Source organism: Oncorhynchus clarkii, chromosome 30 (genome assembly GCF_045791955.1).
Source record: "Oncorhynchus clarkii lewisi isolate Uvic-CL-2024 chromosome 30, UVic_Ocla_1.0, whole genome shotgun sequence".
Lineage (NCBI taxonomy): Eukaryota > Metazoa > Chordata > Actinopteri > Salmoniformes > Salmonidae > Oncorhynchus > Oncorhynchus clarkii.
The window spans coordinates 36,937,314-36,961,077 of record NC_092176.1 but is presented as its reverse complement, the minus strand read 5'-3'; the positions used below and the strand labels follow the sequence as shown (position 1 = coordinate 36,961,077).

The 23,764-nt window shown below is 44.7% G+C and overlaps 1 protein-coding gene across 2 annotated transcripts in view; it reads left to right on the top strand.

Moving 5' to 3' along the window:
• The window catches only part of LOC139389364 (sushi domain-containing protein 2-like), a 66,005-nt gene extending 42,798 nt beyond the window's left edge, over positions 1–23,207 (top strand). Inside the window, exon 13 of one of the 2 annotated variants that reach the window (XM_071136077.1) lies at positions 22,911–23,207. In XM_071136077.1, the coding sequence (XP_070992178.1) occupies positions 22,911–23,166 (256 nt within the window). In that variant the 3' untranslated portion in view covers positions 23,167–23,207. The remainder of the gene's footprint in view (positions 1–22,910) is intronic. The other variant, XM_071136074.1, reaches the window with a different exon arrangement.
• Positions 23,208–23,764: the final 557 nt, after the last annotated feature.

Below are 23,764 nucleotides of genomic sequence, written 5' to 3'. Positions count from 1 at the left end.
GTTAAAAGAACACGCCTAGTGTGTACTAGCTCAGCTCTACAAGTCTCCTACATTGGAGGTCTATATACATGTATAACTGAGATTAGTTGACTGTGAAATTTTACTGCTTTCATGTGTCAATCGCTGGTTACAAGGAAGGCAATGGAGCAGATCGCTAAGGCTTGTACTGTTCAGAGAGTCACATGCTGATTAAGTTGTGCGTGTGTGCGTGCGTGTGTGTTTCATCTCAGCGGGGGCCTGTTCATTTCTGAAGCAGAGTATTTACGCATGTCTTATATCCCACTCCTCTTAATTAGCCAAATCAAATTCAAACGTAAATAAATGCTTTCTGCTCTGTCCAAGCCTGTTTCTCTCACTGGGAGTTTTCCCCTGCTTTAAATCCTCTGTTTTATCCTCCTTTAAACTGAGGGCTTAGGGAAAAGGCCCTGTGTAGTGGTTTTGGCCAAAGCTTCTGTTTTTAGTGAGCTTTTTCTTTCAAGTCTGGGTGTTGCAGCTTTGCAGGTGCACATTGTTCTGGCTTCTCTTGATGATTTGACTCATGGAAACAGTAGGTTACGTTAGACTATACAGTAGGTTACAGTAGGCTATATAGTAATTTCCAGTAGGCTATACACAGTGTTGGAAAAAGTACCCAATAGTCATACTTGAGTAAAAGTAAAGAAACCTTAATAGAAAATTAGTCAAGTAAAAGTGAAAGTCACCAGGTAAAATACTACTTGAGTAAAAGATAGCCAGGGGCACACTCCAACACTCAGACATCATTTACAAACCAAGCATTTGTGGTTAGTGAGTCCGCCAGATCAGAGGCAGTTGAGACGACCAGGGATGTCCTCTTGATAAGTATGTGAATTGGACCATGTTCTGTCCTGCTAAGCATTAGAAATGTAACAAATTATTTTGGGTGTCGGAAAATGTATGGAGTAAAAAGTACATCATTTTCTTTAAGAATGTAGTTAAAAATATTAATAGTAAAGTACAGATACCCCCAAAAACTCCCTAATTAGTACTTGAAAGTACTTTATACCACTGGCTATACAGTAGGTTCCAGTATGTTACAGTAGGCTAAACTATAGGTCACAGTAGGCTACAGTACGTTACAGTAGGTTACAGTAGGCTAAACCATAGGTCAACGTAGGTTACAGTAGGCTAAACCATAGGTTACAGTAGGCTACTGTAACAGTAGGTCACAGTAGGCTATACAGTAGGTTACAGAAGGCTATACAGTAGGTTCCAGTATGTTCCAGTAGGCTACAGTACGTTCCAGTAGGTTACAGTAGGTTATATAGTAGGTTACAGTAGGCTACAGTACATTACAGTAGCCTATACAGTAGGTTACAGTAAGCTATACAGTAGGTTACAGTAGCCTATACAGTAGGTTACAGTAGGCTACAGTTAGTTCCAGTAGCCTATACAGTAGGTTCCACTAAGCTATACAGTAGGTTACAGTAAACTATACAGTAGGTTACAGTAGCCTATACAGTAGGCTACACTAGGCTACAGTAGGTTCCAGTAGCCTATACAGTAGGTTACAGTAACCTATACATTAGGTTACAGTAAGCTATACATTAGGTTGGCAGATTTTCGCCCAACAATTACACAAGCTGAGCTCCAACGGTGGCCTATATTGTGGTGCTACAGGGCATTACATATCCACTTGTCCAGTGAAAGACCAGGCTCATCAGTAGGTATGAGTACGTTTGTGGGCCATACTGGGAATCTTTTAAACTTCTATTACTCGTACTCCTCTCCATGTTATCCTGCTGTGGGGTGATCGGTCCGGGTGTTCTCCGGGTGCTCATTGACTCTGAGGCTGATGAGAGCTTTGTAGACACTACTCTAGTATCTGAGCTGGTTATCTCCACACAATTCCTCTCCATTACCATGGACACCAGAGCCCTGGACGGACGCTCCATTGGCAGGGTCACTCACAGTACGGTTCCCATTAACCTGCGAGTGTCGGGCAATCACAGTGAGTCCATACAGCTTCTACTTATTGAATCTCCCCATGTTCCTGTTTTGGGATTTTCGTGGTTCCAGAGGCACAACCCCCTGATTGACTGGATCACTGGTTCTATCCTGGGTTGGAGCCCGTTCTGCCACTCACATTGCCTCAAAGCTGCGCAGCTTGCCCCGGGACGTCCTCCTGCAGGCTCTGGAAAAGCTTTGGATTTTTCAGCCATTTCCCGCCTGGAGGACCACCTGGAGGTTTTCAGCAAGGCTCGCGCCACCTCCCTTCCTCCGCATCGTCCCTGCGATTGCGCCAATGACGACTTCCCACACCGCCTTTTGGGTGGATATATTCCCTATCTGACACTGTGACCAAGGCCATGGAGGAGTACACTGAGGACTCTCTGGCTGCTGAGGGCATTCGTCCTTCTGCTTCCCCTGCTGGCCCAGATTTCTTCTTTGTGGAAAAGAAGGACAAGACCCTGCGTCCATGTATCGACTACCGGGGCCTCAATGACATCACTGTAAATAATCGTTACCCTCTGCCACTCCTCTCCTCATTTTCAAACCTCTCCAGGGGGCAACCATCTTTTCTAAGTTGGACCTTCGGAACACCTACCACCTAGTTTGGATACGGGAAGGAGACGAGTGGAAGACAGCCGTCAACACGGCTGATGGAGTACCTGGTCATGCTGTTTGGACTCACCAACGTCTCCGCAGTGTTCCAAGCCTTGGTCAACAATGTGTTCCATGACATGTTGAATCGGTTTGTGTTTATCTACTTCGACAACATCTTTGTTTTCTCCTGTTCTGCTCAAGAGCATGTCCAACAAGTCCTCCAGCGCCTCCTCGAGGACCAAGTTGTTTGTGATAGCTGAGAAGTGTGAATTCCATCGCTCCACTATCTCTTTTCTGGGATACGTCATCACTGAAGGGAACTTTCAGATGGATCTTGACAAGGTGAGAGCGGAGGTAGATTGGCCCCAACACACCTCTAGAGTGCAGCTGAAAGGTTTTCTGGGATTCAGTCATTTCTACCGCCGCTTCATGCTACAGCACCCTGGCTTCTCTCTTTTCTGCACCTAATACTCCTAAGGTCCGTTCACATGGTCCCCAGCTGACAGGGCATTTTTGGACCTTAACCATTGTTTCACCACAGTCCCCTTCCGCATCCATCCGAACCCGTCCCTTCAGTGCATGGTGGAGGTTGGCCTCCGATGTTGGAGTGGGGTTCGTTCTGTCCCAACGTTCGGCCCAGGACCATAAGTTGCACCCCTGCGCTTTCCTTTCTCATCACCTCAACACCGCTGAGAGGAACTATGATGTTGGTAATCAAAAGTTCTTTGCAGTTAAGATGGCGCTGGAGGAGTGAAGGCACTGGCTTGAAGGGGCAGAACACACATTCTTACTTTGGACCGACCATAAGATTCTTGACTATCTCCGCACTGACAAATGCCTCAATCTAGACATGCTCGTTGGGCTCTGTTATTCACTCGGTTTAACTTTACCATCACCTACCGCCCTGCACTGTGTGCGCTTAGAACAAGACTCGGCGGCAAGCTCCGGCTGGCTTCCTTCAACCTCTCCCTGATCCTCATCGCCCCTGGTCCTATATATCCCTGGACTTTGTCACTGGTCTCCCTCCGTCTGATGGAAACACCACCATCCTTACAGTGGTGGTTTTCTAAAGCCGGCCATTTCATTCTCCTCCCCAAGTTACCTTCAGCCAAGGAGACGGCCCAGTTTAGGGTGCAACATGTCTTCCGAATCCATGGACTTCCAGTCGACATGGTCTCCGATCGTGGTCCTCAGTTCTCGTCCCAATTCTGGAAGGCGTTCTGCACCCTCCTACGTCCAACGGCCAGTCAGAGCGTCCCAATCAAGACCTGGAGATGACTCTTCGGTGCCTTGTCTAGGCCAATTCCACCACCTGGAGCCAGCAACTCGTGTGGGTGGAGTACGCTCGGTACACCCTTCCATACTCGGCCACTGGGCTCTTGCCTTTCGAGTGTTCCCTGGGTTACCAGCCTCCGCTCTTCCCAGAGAAAGGGGTCAGCATACCCTAAGCCCAGATGTTTGTCCGTCACTGTCGGCGTACCTGGAGGAGAGCCCGGTCCGCTCTTCTTAAGACCACCTCTGGGTATTTGCGACAGGCGGAACACCACCGGACCCAGGCTACTCGCTATCGTCTCTGGCAGAGGCTATGGCTCTCCTCTTAGGATCTGGCCCTCAGGGTGGAATCCCATAAACTTTCCCCCCGCTTTATCGAACCCTTTCCCATCTCTAAGATCCTTAGTCCAACTGTTGCCCCACACCCTCCGTATACATCCCACATTTCATAGCCCTCATCGCTGACTTTCACCGCCGGCATCCCGGTCAACCAGGTATGGCGCCCCTGGGGGCCCCTGTCTTGTGCTTTCTCCACACCCACCAGGTGTCTCCCATTTGTTCCCATTATCCCCTGTGTATTTATACCAGTGGTTTCTGTTTGTCTGTTGCCAGTTCATCTTGTATCGTTAAGCCTACCAGCATGTTTTTCTATTCCCCCCGGTTCCGACCTTTTCTACTGGCCCTGACCCTGAGCCCGCCTGCCATACCATTCTGCCTGCCCTGACCCTGAGCCCGCCTGCAATACCATTCTGCCTGCCCTGACCCTGAGCCCGCCTGCCATACCATTCTGCCTGCCCTGACCTTGAGCCTGCCTGCCGTCCTGTACCCATCTGACTCAGACCTGGTTTAGGAACTTCTGCCTGTCCTCGACCTGCCTCTTGCCTGCCCCTTGTCTATTAATACATATCAGAGACTCAAACCATCTGCCTCCTGTGTCTGCATTTAGGTCTCGTCCTGTGTAGTTATACCGTGTGACTTTATCACAGAGAAAACAGCATGGCTACCCACCAATCCTTAACCCTAACATCAGATGCTGAACCCTATTCCCCTCTCAAGCACCCTAACCCTAATCTACACACCAGTACAAAGTATAGGGCCGACTCTCATTTTTCATTTTGACTCAGTTGTTTTAATAATGGAGCACGTCATCTTCCCAGGCCACAGAAAAGGCTGATACCTCTCTTTAACTGCACCACAGATGAGGGTAACAGAGAGGGAGAGCGAGAGAGAGAGCAGGCCCTGCCTGTGTGCCCGCCCGGTCCGCCCTTACAGATGTTATGCTAGTCCTCGTCTACGTTCCAAATGGCCCCCTATTCCCTATATAGTGCGCTACTTTTGACTTTGGTCTATATAGGGAATAGGGTTCCATTGGGGATGCATCCTTCCAGTCTGCCCAACAGAGGAAGCCATTAAAGACTGAATCAATCAGCTAGCGCTATGGAAACGGGGCACTAACCTCCGTGGTAAGCCTGCGGAAGGGCACGAAGCCAGGGTAGTGAGACGTTCGCCCGCCTTACCCAAATATAAATTCATTGCAGACTACTTGGAAACGTTGTGTTTAAATAAACACGAGAAAAAACTGGGTGGAGGGAAGTGATTCCCCTGATTTTGAGATTATTCATATGCAAAACAGGGTGTGCAGGGACCTCGGAGAGAGACGAACGAGAGAGACAGACAGAGAGGGAGTGGAAATAAATATTTTAGTCAGAGTATTGTTAGCCCAAGCCGTTTATCCTGTTTGGAGGATTATTCTGAGAACATTTTCTGATAAGAGGGAAATCACTTCAGTGGTGATAACCTTCACAGAACTGTATAATGTCCTAAAATTTTTCTGCATGAAATGGTGACAAACATTTTGTCTTATAATTTAAAACAAATCTCAAATCTTTATTATTCCACTGGAGAGATGACATAACCACCTCCCCAGGGGCTCTGATCCTCTATTCACAGTATGTAAAGATCATAACCCTCTCCCCAGCTCCCCTCCTCAGTATGTAAAGATCATAACCCTCTCCCCAGCTCCCCTCCTCAGTATGTAAAGATCATAACCCTCTCCCCAGCTCCCCTCCTCAGTATGTAAAGATCATAACCCTCTCCCCAGCTCCCCTCCTCAGTATGTAAAGATCATAACCCTCTCCCCAGCTCCCCTCCTCACAGTATATAAAGATCATAACCCTCTCCCCAGCTCCCCTCCTCACAGTATATAAAGATCATAACCCTCTCCCCAGCTCCCCTCCTCACAGTATATAAAGATCATATCCCTCTCTCCAGCTCCCCTCCTCACAGTATATAAAGATCATATCCCTCTCCCCAGCTCCCCTCCTCACAGTATATAAAGATCATATCCCTCCCTCCAGCTCCCCTCCTCACAGTATGTAAAGATCATAACCCTCTCCCCAGCTCCCCTCCTCTCCTCACATAACTGGGATAACAAACAGTATTGTTTGTTTGCTTGGTAAATGTTTTGAATAACCAGGCTTCAGAACACATACATACATACATACATACATACATACATACATACACACATACACACACACACACACACACACACACACACACACACACACACACACCACACCACACCACAGTCTTGTACAGCTAAACTTTTGGGGACACAAAATTCAGTCCCATTCAAAATCCTTTTTTAACCCTAACCTTAAACCTAACTCTAAAACTAACCGTAGCTTCTTAACTTAATTCTAACTCTAACCTTCACCCTAAATCCCCTAGAAATAGCATTTGACCTTGTGGGGCTTAACAAAAGGTCAAAATGTTTGTTAGTTTACTAGTGTAGTTAGTTAAACAAGTACACACACACCCTGTATAGTTTAAACAAGTACACACATGTAACGGATGTGAAACGGGCTAGCTTAGTTAGCGGTGCGCGCTAAATAGCGTTTCAATCGGTGACGTCACTTGCTCTGAGACCTTGAAGTAGTGGTTCCCCTTGCTCTGCAAGGGCCGCGGCTTTTGTGGAGCGATGGGTAACAATGGTTCGTGGGTGACTGTTGTTAATGTGTGCAGAGGGTCCCTGGTTCGCGCCCGGGTATGGGCGAGGGGACGGTCTAAAGTTATACTGTTACACACACACACACACACACAGTATAGTTTAAACAAGTACACACACACACATACCGCTTCAGGACACAACCCTGTCCCTCCAACGACCTGCAACACTGCTCTTTAGTTCCCATATCTGACTGCTAACCGAGCGTGGAGTCAACATGAAACTTAATTCAATTAAATCCTATCAGATTCCCACTAGATCCTCCATACCCTTCCTCCATACTCACATTTGCTTCACACAGATGTGAGAAACCAACATGCCAAGTATAGGCTATATATTATGTTCCCTACAGGTTGTAGAAAAGAGCAGAAACTCTGACCTATCCGTTCACACCTCAGTCTTACCTACCTACAGGTTATGGAAAAGGGGCTTTTTGAGCATTGTGTCCAATAGGTTTCCTCAAGGAGAAAACCCACACTGCTATTCCACAGATAATAAAACTAAAGCATTATAGTGAATACTACAGTATACTACAGTCAGCAAAAACACGACAGTAAATACTACAGTCAGCAAAAACACGACAGTGAATACTACAGTATACGACAGTCAGCAAAAACACGACAGTGATTACTACAGTATACTACAGTCAGCAAAAAACACGACAGTAAATTCTACAGTATACTACAGTCAGCAAAAACACGACAGTAAATACTACAGTATACTACAGTCAGCAAAAACACGACAGTAAATACTACAGTACATATACTACAGTTTGTTTACTACAGTATTTATAATATAGTAAACTGTAAATACTACATTATACTAAAGTCATGTTTGCAACACTACAGTAAATAGTAGTGTTTTTGCAGACTTGACTTACAGTATTTATACCATAGTATACTATAGTATTTTATCATGTGGGTAGCTGTGGATCTCTGCCTGATCTGTGCGTGTGGGTGTGTTTGTCTCTGCCTGATCTCTCCGCTCTGTGTTTTGCCACCCAGCCAAGACAAACAAACCTTTTTTCTCAACTGTTGCATTTCACTGAAGCTCGACAGGTTGCACTTTTGAACGCTACTTGTATATTGAATGCTTAGGTTAGCAGTTTTCAAAGTTGATGGTTTTACAGAGATACTTTTAGAGGGAGGCTTTGATCCTTGATTTCCTCAGAATAAATGTACTGTACTGTCATGCCTGAAATGAAAGGTTCTTAAGTATGATCTTGGCTTTAACATTTCAGGGAACACTACAGTGTTGTTTTAATCCACGTGGCCAACACCTGCTTCTTCCGGTTACTGATAGGCGTGCGCCCATCAAGAAACGGACTGTTATAACTGCCAAATCCCCATGGATAAATTATGATTTGAAAAACTGTATAGCTGAAAGGGATGAGGCAAAGGGAATATAGCAAATAGGTCTGACAACACAGCAGACTGGTAAACATACTGTATGGTAAATTAAAAACAAACATAAGAAACTATATTATGGAACAAAGATACATTCTTTAAAGAATGATAGTAAAAAGCACTGGTGTACTTTAAGTGAAATTGTAGGCAAAACAAACTAAACCCGCCTCCCTCCTTCATTGAGGCAGATGGCTTGTTCATAACAAAACCCTTTGACATTAACAACTACTTTAATTACTTTTTTGTTGACAAGATTAACAAACTTAGGCCTGACATGCAAAAAACCAAATGCCCACCTGGTACATAACCATAAGCACTAACCCCCTGGTACATAACCATAAGCACTAACCCCCTGGTACATAACCATAAGTACTAACCACCTGGTACATAACCATAAGTACTAACCACCTGGTACATTACCATAAGTACTAACCACCTGGTACATAACCATAAGTACTAACCACCTGGTACATTACCATAAGTACTAACCACCAGTTACATAACCATAAGCACTAACCACCTGGTACATAACCATAAGCACTAACCACCTGGTACATAACCATAAGTACTAACCACCTGGTACATAACCATAAGCACTAACCCCCTGGTACATAACCATAAGTACTAACCACCTGGTACATTACCATAAGTACTAACCACCTGGTACATAACCATAAGTACTAACCACCAGGTACATAACCATAAGTACTAACCTCCGGGTGCATAACCATAAGTACAAACCACCTGGTACATAACCATAAGTACTAACCACCTGGTACATAACCATAAGTACTAACCACCTGGTACATAACCATAAGCACTAACCACCTGGTACATAACCATAAGTACTAACCACTGGGTACATAACCATAAGTACTAACCTCCTGGTACATTACCATAAGTACTAACCTCCTGGTACATAACCATAAGCACTAACCACCTGGTACTGACAACCTGGATGGTAAATTGCTGAGGTTGGTAGCGGCTGCCAGCTGTGTGGTTTATCAATGGTAACTGCCATCGATTAAAATATTTCACTGTGCAGCCGTCTTCATAGACCTGGCCAAGGCTTTCGACTCTGTCAATCACCGTATTCTTATCGGCAGACTCAACAGCCTTCGTTTCTCAAATGACTGCCTCGCCTGGTTCACCAACTACTTCTCAGACAGAGTTCAGTGTGTTAAATCGGAGGGCCTGTTGTCCGGATCTCTGGCAGACTCTATGGGGGTACCACAGGGTTGAATTCTTGGGCCGACTCTTTTTTTCCCTGTATATATCAACGATGTCGCTCTTGCTGCGGGTGATTCCCTGATCCACCTCTACACAGACGACACCATTCTGTACACATCTGGCCCTTCTTTGGACACTGCATCACTATTAGTCTTTGTGCAAGGTATTGATGTGTTAAAGTTACTGAACTGTCTGTTCAAGCAGTTGGTACACAGTTCAGACACTCATCTGTACAACACAAGACATGCAACCAGGGATCTCTTCGCAGTTCCCATTTCCAGAACAGAGACTGGAAAACACACACTATTAAATAGAGCCATGCCTATATGGAACTCTCTGACACCCCAGGTAACTTAAGCTGGCATTAAAACCAGTTTTTTTTTAAACATAAAATAACACCTTACTGCAAGGGGACTGTGATGAGAGACAGCCTTTTCATATATCTTGCATTGTAATTTGCCCTATACTATGTAGTAGACCTAGATATTGTGTGCATGTGCTTATATGGAGGCTATGTGTGACGTTTTGAATGTTCGTATTTCAGTCCATGACTAATAATGTTCTGTGCTATGTATTATGTGATGTTTTCTGTGGACCCCAGGAAGAGTAGCTGATGCTTTAGCAGTGGCTAATGGGGATCCTACTAAATACTAAATACCATTGGTTGATTGAAACAGCTGATGAAGCGTTGATTTGTGTATTAAAACCAACCGTGTGAGTGTGATTTTAAAATACTTTCATACTAAACTATATACACTATAGTAGTACATAGAGATACAACACCTGTGTTAGGCTTTAGTCAGACTAGTTTCTCCTTTGCTTCATGACACACCTGCCCTGCTCTCCTCTCTTCTCATGAATATTATTTTCTGAGGCACTGTTACACTGGGTAGGGGAACTCCCCCTTCAAATCCACCTTAGAATAGTTTCAGAAGGCTCAGAATAGTCTCAGAAGGCTCAGAATAGTCTCAGAAGAATAGTATCAGAAGGCCCAGAATAGTCTCAGAAGGCCCAGAATAGTCTCAGAATGCCCAGAATAGTCTCAGAAGGCTCAGAATAGTCTCAGAAGGCTCAGAATAGTCTCAGAAGGCTCAGAATAGTCTCAGAAGGCTCATAATAGTCTCAGAAGGCCCAGAATAGTCTCTGAATGCCCAGAATAGTCTCAGAAGGCTCAGAATAGTATCATAAGGCTCAGAATAGTCTGACGGCCCAGAATAGTCTCACAATCCCCCAAATCTGCCAGGACTATGTTCCTACTATTGGAGATGAAGGGCTTGAATCCGCCTCTGGGCCTTTTGGCCTCTATTAACCTTAATGGTCTTCTTAACCATCCTCGCTATGCCACATAGTCACATCACAGAAGAAAATGAAACTTCAAACAACACATTTAGAGTAGTGTAGATGCTTGGTTAGGTTTGTGTTTTCCCCCTCTCTCTTTGTAGTCTCACACATTAAAGTGGTGTTCATAAGATGCACAGATAAACTTGCACACCTGGAGTTTCATCTGAGGTTTTTTGGCACTGACACATACGTGCATGTGTGTGTGCATCGTCTCACACAGTGTAGCAGAGATGTGCTGATGAGACTGTGTGCCAGTCCAGACGTGATTGTCTCTGTCTCACTGTCTAGATTATAATTGTATTTTATTGAACCTTTATTTATCCAGGCAAGTCAGTTAAGAACAAGTTCTTATTTACAATGACGGCCTACACCGACAACGCTTTGGCCATTTGTGCACCGCCCTATGGGATGGCCCGGTTGTGATACAGCCTGGAATCAAACCAGGATGTCTGTAGTGACACCTCAAACACTGAGATGCAGTGACTTAGACCCCTGCCCCACTCGGGAGCTCAAACTCACAGTGACTCCTCTCCTTCAGACTAACGGTTTATTAAACAATACCTTCGGGTTGTGTTAGCTACTGTACGCTATTAGAACTAAGGGTTCAGAAAAAGGCTTCTTCATTGGGGGAGGAAAAGGTTCTGCCTGGAACCAAAAAAAAGGGTTATTCTACCTACAAGGACAGCCGAAGAACTCTTCATTTTAGCTAGTCCTGTTCTGTATACAGTGGACTCCTACAACAAGGCTGTTTCTAGAAATTTTATCGAATGCCCAGCATACCTTCTATGGAACATTCCGGTATCAAAACTACTAACCACATTTTCATCCACTGTGAATAATGCTTCAGAAAAAAAACTGATTTTTTTTTTGTCAGATCCGACTGCTCAACATTTCATAAACTCTTTTGATTTGAAATACCAAACCTCATTATTCCCCCAACATTTAGGTGTACACTCATAACATGTACACTGCAATGATTGATTGACTACATTACTCAGTAGCCCACGACTTGTCTCACTCAGTATTACTTGTTATTAGATGATATCCATTATGTGAGCTGACTCCTTTGTGAAGTCACTGGGGAAATTTCCCTTCAGTAGTTGTGGTTTGAACACCATAGAAGAGAGGTGGGGGTTCCCAGGCATAGCGCCCTATGGTATCTGGTTGTGGTTAACACACACACACACACACACACACACACACACACACACACACACACACACAGGCACACACACACACAGGCCTGGGAGGCAACTACTGTTACTGTCTAATGTCTGGAGCACTCCTTTCTTTCTCTCTCTCTCTCGCTCTGTGTGTTCCTGTGTGTCTGTGTGTGTCTGTGTGCCTGTGTCTCTGTCTGTGTTTCTATGCGTGTGTTGGGTTGGGTTGTGTTCATTTGCTCTTCTTCTCTCCCTCCATCTTATTATACACGTTATGAGTCAGAGTGTATTCTCTCCTCCATTACTTGGTGTGGCAGGTCCACTGAGGTTAAGCACTCATAGTTATTCATACTGTCATCTGTTCTGCTCTGCTCTCAACTACAACTTAATGGACCAGACATTGACACAGACACAGACTTTGGCAGACACCACCCACACTCGCTACATCATCAGATGAATTGTTATGCTATTCAAATCATACTTATTTAATGATATGAAGTTCAGTAGCAGTGTGATAAAGTAGTCTACTAAAATGACCAGTCTGAAAATGGTCAGCCAGTGTGGGGAAACAAGAGTTATGTGGTTGAAACGGCCAGCGTCTTGCTGTCCTCTGATCCATCGTTCCCAGTCCACAGTTAAGGGCTGGAGTTGAACTCCTAACTAGTTTAAATCCTAAATAGTTGAACTCCTACAGTACATAGGGTCCAGAATTATCCTGGCCAGGTTTCATGGTCAAGAAAACCCCCTGGTTTAGATGTAAGTAACTGACTTACTATGAAGTACGTAACCTCCTACTGTACCTTTTAGGAAGTAAAGAAGTACTGATACACCAATACTGTGGTACTATGTTAAGTACTGTGGTACTATGTTAAGTTCTGTGGCACTATGTTAAGTACTGTGGGACCAATATGGTGGTACTATATTAAGTACTCTGGTACCAATACTGTGGTACTATTTTAAGTACTGTAGTACTATGTTAAGTATTGTGGTACCAATACTGTGGTACTATGTTAAGTATTGTGTTTTTTTAAACATTTTTTATTTTTTTATTTCACCTTTATTTAACCAGGTAGGCTAGTTGAGAACAAGTTCTCATTTACAACTGCGACCTGGCCAAGATAAAGCATAGCAGTGTGAACAGACAATAACACAGAGTTACACATGGAGTAAACAATAAACAAGTCAATCAATAACACAGTAGAAAAAATAGTCTATATACATTGTGTGCAAAAGGCATGAGGAGGTAGGCGAATAATTACAATTTAGCAGATTAACACTGGAGTGATAAATGATCAGATGATGATGTGCAAGTAGAGATACTGGTGTGCAAAAGAGAAGAAAAGTAAATAAATAAAAACAGTATGGGGATGAGGTAGGTAGATTGAGTGGGCTATTTACTGATGGACTATGTACAGCTGGTGCGATCGGTTAGCTGCTCAGATAGCAGATGTTTAAAGTTGGTGAGGGAGATAAAAGTCTCCAACTTCAGCGATTTTTGCAATTCGTTCAAGTCACAGGCAGCAGAGAACTGGAAGGAAAGGCGGCCAAATGAGGTGTTGGCTTTAGGAATGATCAGTGAGATACACCTGCTGGAGCACGTGCTATGGGTGGGTGTTTTCATCGTGACCAGTGAACTGAGATAAGGCGGAGCTTTACCTAGCATGGACTTGTAGATGACCTGGAGCCAGTGGGTCTGGCGACGAATATGTAGCGGGGGCCAGCCGACTAGAGCATACAGGTTGCAGGGGTGGGTGGTATAAGGTGCTTTAGTAACAAAACGGATGGCACTGTGATAAACTGCATCCCGTTTGCTGAGTAGAGTATTGGAAGCTATTTTGTAGATGACATCGTCGAAGTCGAGGATCGGTAGGATAGTCAGTTTTACTAGGGTAAGTTTGGCGGCGTGAGTGAAGGAGGCTTTGTTGCGGAATAGAAAGCCAACTCTAGATTTGATTTTAGATTGCAGATGTTTGATATGAGTCTGGAAGGATACTGTGGTACTATGTTAAGTACTCTGGTAGCAATACTGTGAGTCTATGTTAAGTACTCTGGTAGCAATACTGTGGGTCTATGTTAAATACTGACACACCAATACTGTGGGTCTATGTTAAGTACTGACACACCAATACTGTGGGTCTATGTTAAGTACTGACACACCAATACTGTGTTACTATGTTAAGTACTGACACACCAATACTGTGGGTCTATGTTAAGTACTGACACACCAATACTGTGGATCTATGTTAAGTACTGACACACCAATACTGTGGGTCTATGTTAAGTACTCTGGTACCAATACTGTGGGTCTATGTTAAGTACTCTGGTAGTAATACTGTGTTACTATGTTAAGTACTGACACACCAATACTGTGTTACTATGTTAAGTACTATATCATTCATCCTCTTTTAAAGTCCTGAGTCTGCAGCCTTGTCTCATAAACTAGACGTATATAGTACATGTAAATCCTATAATACATGTAAATCCACTGATATTAGTATGATATGTTACATTTGGTATCATACGAACTGAATGATTGACATCCACAAATTAATACATACCATATGAAATGTAACATATCTTACTAAATGGAGTGTCCTGCATTTACGTACAGAATACTATGAAATGCTCTGAGAACAGATTGGAGTCTGACACAAACTAGAGTTGCACAATTGCTCTGCGGCGGGAAATAACATTACTCCCTTTGAATGTGATTTATGGCTAACCGCCATGCTCTGTGAATCAGTTGTCAGGAGAGGGCATAGCAGACATACTTCCCCCTGACTAGATTCATTTGGTAATTGGGAGTGAGTTGTGCGGTTGGTTTGAGCAGTGCCAAACATTGGAGGCACATTACCACGGTTCACTAACAAGAAACATTCAGGGGGACTTGTATTGTATTATTTTAAAGGGAAAGGAGGATACCTAGTCATTTGCACAACAGAAAGGAAAGGGGGATACCTAGTCAGTTGTACAACAGAAAGGGGGATACCTAGTCAGTTGTACAACAGAAAGGGGGATACCTAGTCAGTTATACAACAGAAAGGAAAGGGGGGTACCTAGTCAGTTGTACAACAGAAAGGGGGATACCTAGTCAGTTGTACAACAGAAAAGGGGGTACCTAGTCAGTTATACAGCAGAAAGGGGGGATACCTAGTCAGTTGTACAACAGAAAGGAAAGGGGGGTACCTAGTCAGTTGTACAACAGAAAGGAAAGGGGGGGTACCTAGTCAGTTGTACAACAGAAAGGAAAGGGGGATACCTAGTCAGTTATACAGCAGAAAGGGGGATGCCTAGTCAGTTGTACAACAGAAAGGAAAGGGGATACCTAGTCAGTTGTACAACAGAAAGGGGGATACCTAGTCAGTTGTAGAACAGAGAGGAAAGGGGGTTACCTAGTCAGTTGTACAACTGAAAGGGGGTTACCTAGTCAGTTGTACAACAGAAAGGAAAGGAGGATACCTAGTCAGTTATAGAACAGAAAGGGGGATACCTAGTCAGTTATACAACAGAAAGGAAAGGGGGATACCTAGTCAGTTGTACAACTGAAAGGGGGATACCTAGTCAGTTGTACAACATAAAGGAGAGGGGTGATACCTAGGCAGTTGTACAACAGAATGGAAAGGGGGATACCTAGTCAAATCAAATCAAATCAAATCAAATTGTATTTGTCACATACACATGGTTAGCAGATGTTAATGCGAGTGTAGCGAAATGCTTGTGCTTCTAGTTCCGACAATGCAGTAATAATCAACAAGTAATCTAGCTAACAATTCCAAAACTACTGTCTTGTACACAGTGTAAGGGGATAAAGAATATGTACATAAGGATATATGAATGAGTGATGGTACAGAGCAGCATAGGCAAGATACAGTAGATGGTATTGAGTACAGTATGTACATATGTAAACAAAGTGGCATAGTTTAAAGTGGCTAGTGATACATGTATTACATAAGGATACAGTCGATGATATAGAGTACAGTATATACGTATGCATATGAGATGAATAATGTAGGGTAAGTAACATTATATAAGGTAGCATTGTTTAAAGTGGCTAGTAATATATTTACATCATTTCCCATCAATTCCCATTATTAAAGTGGCTGGAGTTGAGTCAGTGTCAGTGTGTTGGCAGCAGCCACTCAGTGTTAGTGGTGGCTGTTTAACAATCTGATGGCCTTGAGATAGAAGCTGTTTTTCAGTCTCTCGGTCCCAGCTTTGATGCACCTGTACTGACCTCGCCTTCTGGATGATAGCGGGGTGAACAGGCAGTGGCTCGGGTGGTTGATGTCCTTGATGATCTTTATGGCCTTCCTGTGACATCGGGTGGTGTAGGTGTCCTGGAGGGCAGGTAGTTTGCCCCCGGTGATGCGTTGTGCAGACCTCACTACCCTCTGGAGAGCCTTACGGTTGAGGGCGGTGCAGTTGCCATACCAGGCGGTGATACAGCCCGCCAGGATGCTCTCGATTGTGCATCTGTAGAAGTTTGTGAGTGCTTTTGGTGACAAGCCGAATTTCTTCAGCCTCCTGAGGTTGAAGAGGCGCTGCTGCGCCTTCTTCACGATGCTGTCTGTGTGAGTGGACCAATTCAGTTTGTCTGTGATGTGTATACCGAGGAACTTAAAACTTGCTACCCTCTCCACTACTGTTCCATCGATGTGGATAGTGGGGTGTTCCCTCTGCTGTTTCCTGAAGTCCACAATCATCTCCTTAGTTTTGTTGACGTTGAGTGTGAGGTTATTTTCCTGACACCACACTCCGAGGGCCCTCACCTCCTCCCTGTAGGCCGTCTCGTCGTTGTTGGTAATCAAGCCTACCACTGTTGTGTCGTCCGCAAACTTGATGATTGAGTTGGAGGCGTGCGTGGCCACGCAGTCGTGGGTGAACAGGGAGTACAGGAGAGGGCTCAGAACGCACCCTTGTGGGGCCCCAGTGTTGAGGATCAGCGGGGAGGAGATGTTGTTGCCTACCCTCACCACCTGGGGGCGGCCCGTCAGGAAGTCCAGTACCCAGTTGCACAGGGCGGGGTCGAGACCCAGGGTCTCGAGCTTGATGACGAGCTTGGAGGGTACTATGGTGTTGAATGCCGAGCTGTAGTCGATGAACAGCATTCTCACATAGGTATTCCTCTTGTCCAGATGGGTTAGGGCAGTGTGCAGTGTGGTTGTGATTGCATCGTCTGTGGACCTATTTGGGCGGTAAGCAAATTGGAGTGGGTCTAGGGTGTCAGGTAGGGTGGAGGTGATATGGTCCTTGACTAGTCTCTCAAAGCACTTCATGATGACGGATGTGAGTGCTACGGGGCGGTAGTCGTTTAGCGCAGTTACCTTAGCTTTCTTGGGAACAGGAACAATGGTGGCCCTCTTGAAGCATGTGGGAACAGCAGACTGGTATAGGGATTGATTGAATATGTCCGTAAACACACCGGCCAGCTGGTCTGCGCATGCTCTGAGGGCGCGGCTGGGGATGCCGTCTGGGCCTGCAGCCTTGCGAGGGTTAACACGTTTAAATGTCTTACTCACCTCGGCTGCAGTGAAGGAGAGACCGCATGTTTTCGTTGCAGGCCGTGTCAGTGGCACTGTATTGTCCTCAAAGCGGGCAAAAAAGTTATTTAGTCTGCCTGGGAGCAAGACATCCTGGTCCGTGACTGGGCTGGATTTTTTCCTGTAGTCCGTGATTGACTGTAGACCCTGCCACATGCCTCTTGTGTCTGAGCTGTTGAATTGAGATTCTACTTTGTCTCTGTACTGGCGCTTAGCTTGTTTGATAGCCTTGCGGAGGGAATAGCTGCACTGTTTGTATTCGGTCATGTTACCAGACACCTTGCCCTGATTAAAAGCAGTGGTTCGCGCTTTCAGTTTCACACGAATGCTGCCATCAATCCACGGTTTCTGGTTAGGGAATGTTTTAATCGTTGCTATGGGAACAACATCTTCAACGCACGTTCTAATGAACTCGCACACCGAATCAGCGTATTCGTCAATGTTGTTATCTGACGCAATACGAAACATCTCCCAGTCCACGTGATGGAAGCAGTCTTGGAGTGTGGAGTCAGCTTGGTCGGACCAGCGTTGGACAGACCTCAGCGTGGGAGCCTCTTGTTTTAGTTTCTGTCTGTAGGCAGGGATCAACAAAATGGAGTCGTGGTCAGCTTTTCCGAAAGGGGGGCGGGGCAGGGCCTTATATGCGTCGCGGAAGTTAGAGTAACAATGATCCAAGGTCTTTCCTCCCCTGGTTGCGCAATCAATATGCTGATAAAATTTGGGGAGTCTTGTTTTCAGATTAGCCTTGTTAAAATCCCCAGCTACAATGAATGCAGCCTCCGGATAAATCGTTTCCAGTTTGCAGAGAGTTAAATAAAGTTTGTTCAGAGCCATCGATGTGTCTGCTTGGGGGGGGGATATATACGGCTGTGATTATAATCGAAGAGAATTCTCTTGGTAGATAATGCGGTCTACATTTGATTGTGAGGAATTCTAAATCAGGTGAACAGAAGGATTTGAGTTCCTGTATGTTTCTTTCATCACACCATGTCACGTTGGCCATGAGGCATACGCCCCCGCCCCTCTTCTTACCAGAAAGATGTTTGTTTCTGTCAGCGCGACGAATGGAGAAACCCGTTGGCTGCACCGCTTCGGATAGAGCCTCTCCAGTGAGCCATGTTTCAGTGAAGCAAAGGACGTTAGTCAGTTGTACAACAGAAAGGAAAGGGGGATACCTAGTCAGTTGTACAACAGAAAGGAAAGGGGGATACCTAGTCAGTTGTACAACAGAAAGGGGGATACCTAGTCAGTTGTACAACAGAAAGGAAAGGGGGATACCTAGTCAGTTGTACAACAGAAAGGGGGATACCTAGTCAGTTGTACAACAGAAAGGAAAGGGGGATACCTAGTCAGTTGTACAACAGAAAGGAAAGGGGGATACCTAGTCAGTTGTACAACAGAAAGGAAAGGGGGATACCTAGTCAGTTGTACAACAGAAAGGAGAGGGGGATACCTAGTCAGTTGTACAACAGAAAGGGGATACCTAGTCAGTTATACAACAGAAAGGGGGATACCTAGTCAGTTGTGCAACAGAAAGGGGGATACCTTGTCAGTTGTACAACAGAAAGGAAAGGGGGATACCTAGTCAGTTGTACAACTGAAAGGGGGATACCTAGTCAGTTGTACAACTGAAAGGGGGATACCTAGTCAGTTGTACAACAGAAAGGAAAGGGGGATACCTAGTCAGTTGTACAACAGAAAGGGGGTACCTAGTCAGTTTTGCAACAGAAAGGAAAGGGGGATACCTAGTCAGTTGTACAACAGAAAGGGGGATACCTAGTCAGTTGTACAACAGAAAGGAAAGGGGGATACCTAGTCAGTTGTACAACAGAAAGGGGGATACCTTGTCAGTTGTACAACAGAAAGGAAAGGGGGATACCTAGTCAGTTGTACAACAGAAAGTAGAGGGGGATACCTAGTCAGTTGTACAACAGAAAGGGGATACCTAGTCAGTTGTACAACTGAAAGGGGGATACCTAGTCAGTTGTACAACAGAAAGGGGGATACCTAGTCAGTTGTACAACAGAAAGGAAAGGGGGATACTTAGTCAGTTGTACAACTGAAAGGGGGATACCTAGTCAGTTGTACAACTGAAAGGGGGATACCTAGTCAGTTGTACAACAGAAAGGAAAGGGGGATACCTAGTCAGTTATACAACAGAAAGGGGGGGACCTAGTCAGTTGTACAACAGAAAGGGGGGATACCTAGTCAGTTGTACAACAGAAAGGGGGATACCTAGTCAGTTGTACAACAGAAAGGAAAGGGGGATACCTAGTCAGTTGTACAACAGAAAGGGGGGTACCTAGTCAGTTGTACAACCGAATACCTTCAACTGAAATGTGTCTTCCACATTTAACCCCTCTGAATCAGAGAGGTGCAGGAGTGCTGCTTTAATCAACATCCACGTCTTCGGCTCCCGCGGAACAGTGGGGTAACTGCCTTGTTCAGGGGAACAGTGGGGTAACTGCCTTGTTCAGGGGAACAGTGGGGTAACTGCCTTGTTCAGGGGAACAGTGGGGTAACTGCCTTGTTCAGGGGAACAGTGGAGTAACTGCCTTGTTCAGGGGAACAGTGGGGTAACTGCCTTGTTCAGGGGAACAGTGGGGTAACTGCCTTGTTCAGGGGAAGAGTGGGGTAACTGCCTTGCTCAGGGGAACAGTGGGGTAACTGCCTTGTTCAGGGGCAGAACGACAGATATTTACAGTGCCTTGCGAAAGTATTCGGCCCCCTTGAACTTTGCGACCTTTTGCCACATTTCAGGCTTCAAACATAAAGATATAAAAGTGTATTTTTTTTGTGAAGAATCAACAACAAGTAGGACACAATCATGAAGTGGAACGACATTTATTGGATATTTTAAACTTTTTTAACAAATCAAAAACTGAAAAATTGGGCGTGCAAAATTATTCAGCCCCCTTAAGTTAATACTTTGTAGCGCCACCTTTTGCTGCGATTACAGCTGTAAGTCGCTTGGGGTATGTCTCTATCAGTTTTGCACATCGAGAGACTGACATTTTTTCCCATTCCTCCTTGCAAAACAGCTCGAGCTCAGTGAGGTTGGATGGAGAGCATTTGTGAACAGCAGTTTTCAGTTCTTTCCACAGATTCTCGATTGGATTCAGGTCTGGACTTTGACTCGGCCATTCTAACACCTGGATATGTTTATTTTTGAACCATTCCATTGTAGATTTTGATTTATGTTTTGGGTCATTGTCTTGTTGGAAGACAAATCTCCGTCCCAGTCTCAGGTCTTTTGCAGACTCCATCAGGTTTTCTTCCAGAATGGTCCTGTATTTGGCTCCATCCATCTTCCATCAATTTTAACCATCTTCCCTGTCCCTGCTGAAGAAAAGCAGGCCCAAACCATGATGCTGCCACCACCATGTTTGACAGTGGGGATAGTGTGTTCAGGGTGATGAGCTGTGTTGCTTTTACGCCAAACATAACGTTTTGCATTGTTGCCAAAAAGTTCAATTTTGGTTTCATCTGACCAGAGCACCTTCTTCCACATGTTTGGTGTGTCTCCCAGGTGGCTTGTGGCAAACTTTAACCAACACTTTTTATGGATATCTTTAAGAAATGGCTTTCTTCTTGCCACTCTTCCATAAAGGCCAGATTTGTGCAATATACGACTGATTGTTGTCCTATGGACAGAGTCTCCCACCTCAGCTGTAGATCTCTGCAGTTCATCCAGAGTGATCATGGGCCTCTTGGCTGCATCTCTGATCAGTCTTCTCCTTGTATGAGCTGAAAGTTTAGATGGACGGCCAGGTCTTGGTAGATTTGCAGTGGTCTGATACTCCTTCCATTTCAATATTATCGCTTGCACAGTGCTCCTTGGGATGTTTAAAGCTTGGGAAAGCTTTTTGTATCCAAATCCGGCTTTAAACTTCTTCACAACAGTATCTCGGACCTGCCTGGTGTGTTCCTTGTTCTTCATGATGCTCTCTGCGCTTTTAACGGACCTTTGAGACTATCACAGTGCAGGTGCATTTATACTTGATTACACACAGGTGGATTGTATTTATCATCATTAGTCATTTAGGTCAACATTGGATCATTCAGAGATCCTCACTGAACTTCTGGAGAGAGTTTGCTGCACTGAAAGTAAAGGGGCTGAATAATTTTGCACGCCCAATTTTTCAGTTTTTGATTTGTTAAAAAAGTTTGAAATATCCAATAAATGTCGTTCCACTTCATGATTGTGTCCCACTTGTTGTTGATTCTTCACAAAAAAATACAGTTTTATATCTTTATGTTTGAAGCCTGAAATGTAGCAAAAGGTCGCAAAGTTCAAGGGGGCCGAATACTTTCGCAAGGCACTGTACCTTGTCAGCTCGTATTCCAATATAATCGTTGTGTGATATGATTCCGTTTAAAAAAAATCAAATACTACATCTCTTTAGGCTTCAGTGTATACCCCCCCCCCCCCCCCTGACCATCCACTCAAGAAAATATCCTCCCATGGCTGAATATAGTTGGGGACCCTGACTTAGGCCCTGTTCAGAAGTAGTGCACTACGTAGGGAATAGGGTGCCATTTGTGGCACGTCCACAGTGATTTCTGCAGCTGTCGAAATGCTGCATCAATGTGAAGCGTTTCATCTGTTCTTTCTGCTGCTGTAAACATTGTGTCCACACCGAGAAGAGCATTCTATTCCCTATGCAGCTCATTACTTTTGACTAGGGGCCCAGCTCAAAGGTAGTACACTATATAGGGAATAGGGTGCCATTTGGGACTCAGACTAAGTATGTTTCTCATCAGGAGCTATTTACTCTGGTCATATGGTTCACTGCGGTGGAGACGCTGCATTCTCTGGAGGGACCAAATGAAAGAAAGGACACTCATCAGAGAATGTTTGCGGTGTTGTCGGAAAAAGTTTAGAAAAAAGAAGGTATAGTGTCGGAATCAGGGTTTGTCCTCAATGTACCCCCACACACACACACACACACACACCCACACATACACACACGTACAAACACACAGACACAGCTGAAACCTCTTATCGTGTTCACGCTTGAGAAGAAATGGCATTTGGAATGAACTCCGGATGGTAGAAGGGAACCATTTTGTACAACCATTGAAGGGCATGAAGACTATGAAAGCTTTCTGAAGGAAACATATTTTTGGCGCTTCAGTAATACATGCCAGCCTGCACTTCAGTGATTGTTCCATTTTATAGAAATCAGTGAACATTCTTAGAAAATCCAACAAAACAACATAACTGGACAGTGATAGGCTACCTACCATAGAACATTCCATTCCAGCCCAGTGGTTCTGGGTCAAAGTTTGTGTTGTTGTTTGGGAACCAGTTCAGTTCAGGTTAATCAAAGTGAACTAACACATTGTGGCTTTGTTTCAAATGACATCCTAATACCCACTGCAGGGCTCTCCAGAGGGTGGTGCGATCAGCCCAATGCATCACCGGGGGCACACTGCCCGCCCTCCAGAACATCTACCGCACCCGGTGTCACAGGGATGCCAAGAAGATCATCAAGGACCACAGCCACCCGAACCATGGCCTGTTCACCCCACTAACAACTAGAAGGAGGAGACAGTACAGGTGCATCAAAGCTGGGACCGAGAGACTGAAAAACAGCTTTTATCTTCAGGCCATCAGACTGTTAAATATTCATCACTAGCTGGCCTCCGCTCAGTACCCTGTCCTGAACCTTAGACTCTGTCACTCTCCAGCTATCACCTGATCCTCTACCCTGCCCTTTAGAGACTGCTGCCCCATGTACATAGTCATTGAACACTGGTCACTTTGGTTTTACCCACTTCATATGTATATACTGTATTCTAGTCAAGGCTCTTCTTATATAACCACTGCTGTACACACCATTTCTCTTCACAGACTGTCCATACTGTCCATACTACACACCATCATATACATGTACAGTATATCACAAAAAGTGAGTACACCCCTCACATTTTTGTAAATATTTGAGTATACCTTTTCATGTGACAACACTGAAGAAATGACACTTGGCTACAATGTAAAGTAGTGAGTGTACAGCTTGTATAACAGTGTAAATTTGCTGTCCCCTCAAAATAACTCAACACACAGCCATTAATGTCTAAACCGCTGGCAACAAAAGTGAGTACACCCCTAAGTGAAAATGTCCAAATTGGGCCCAATTAGCCTTTTTCCTTCCCTGGTGTCATGTGACTCGTTAGTGTTACAAGGTCTCAGGTGTGAATGGGGAGCAGGTGTGTTAAATTTGGTGTCATCGCTCT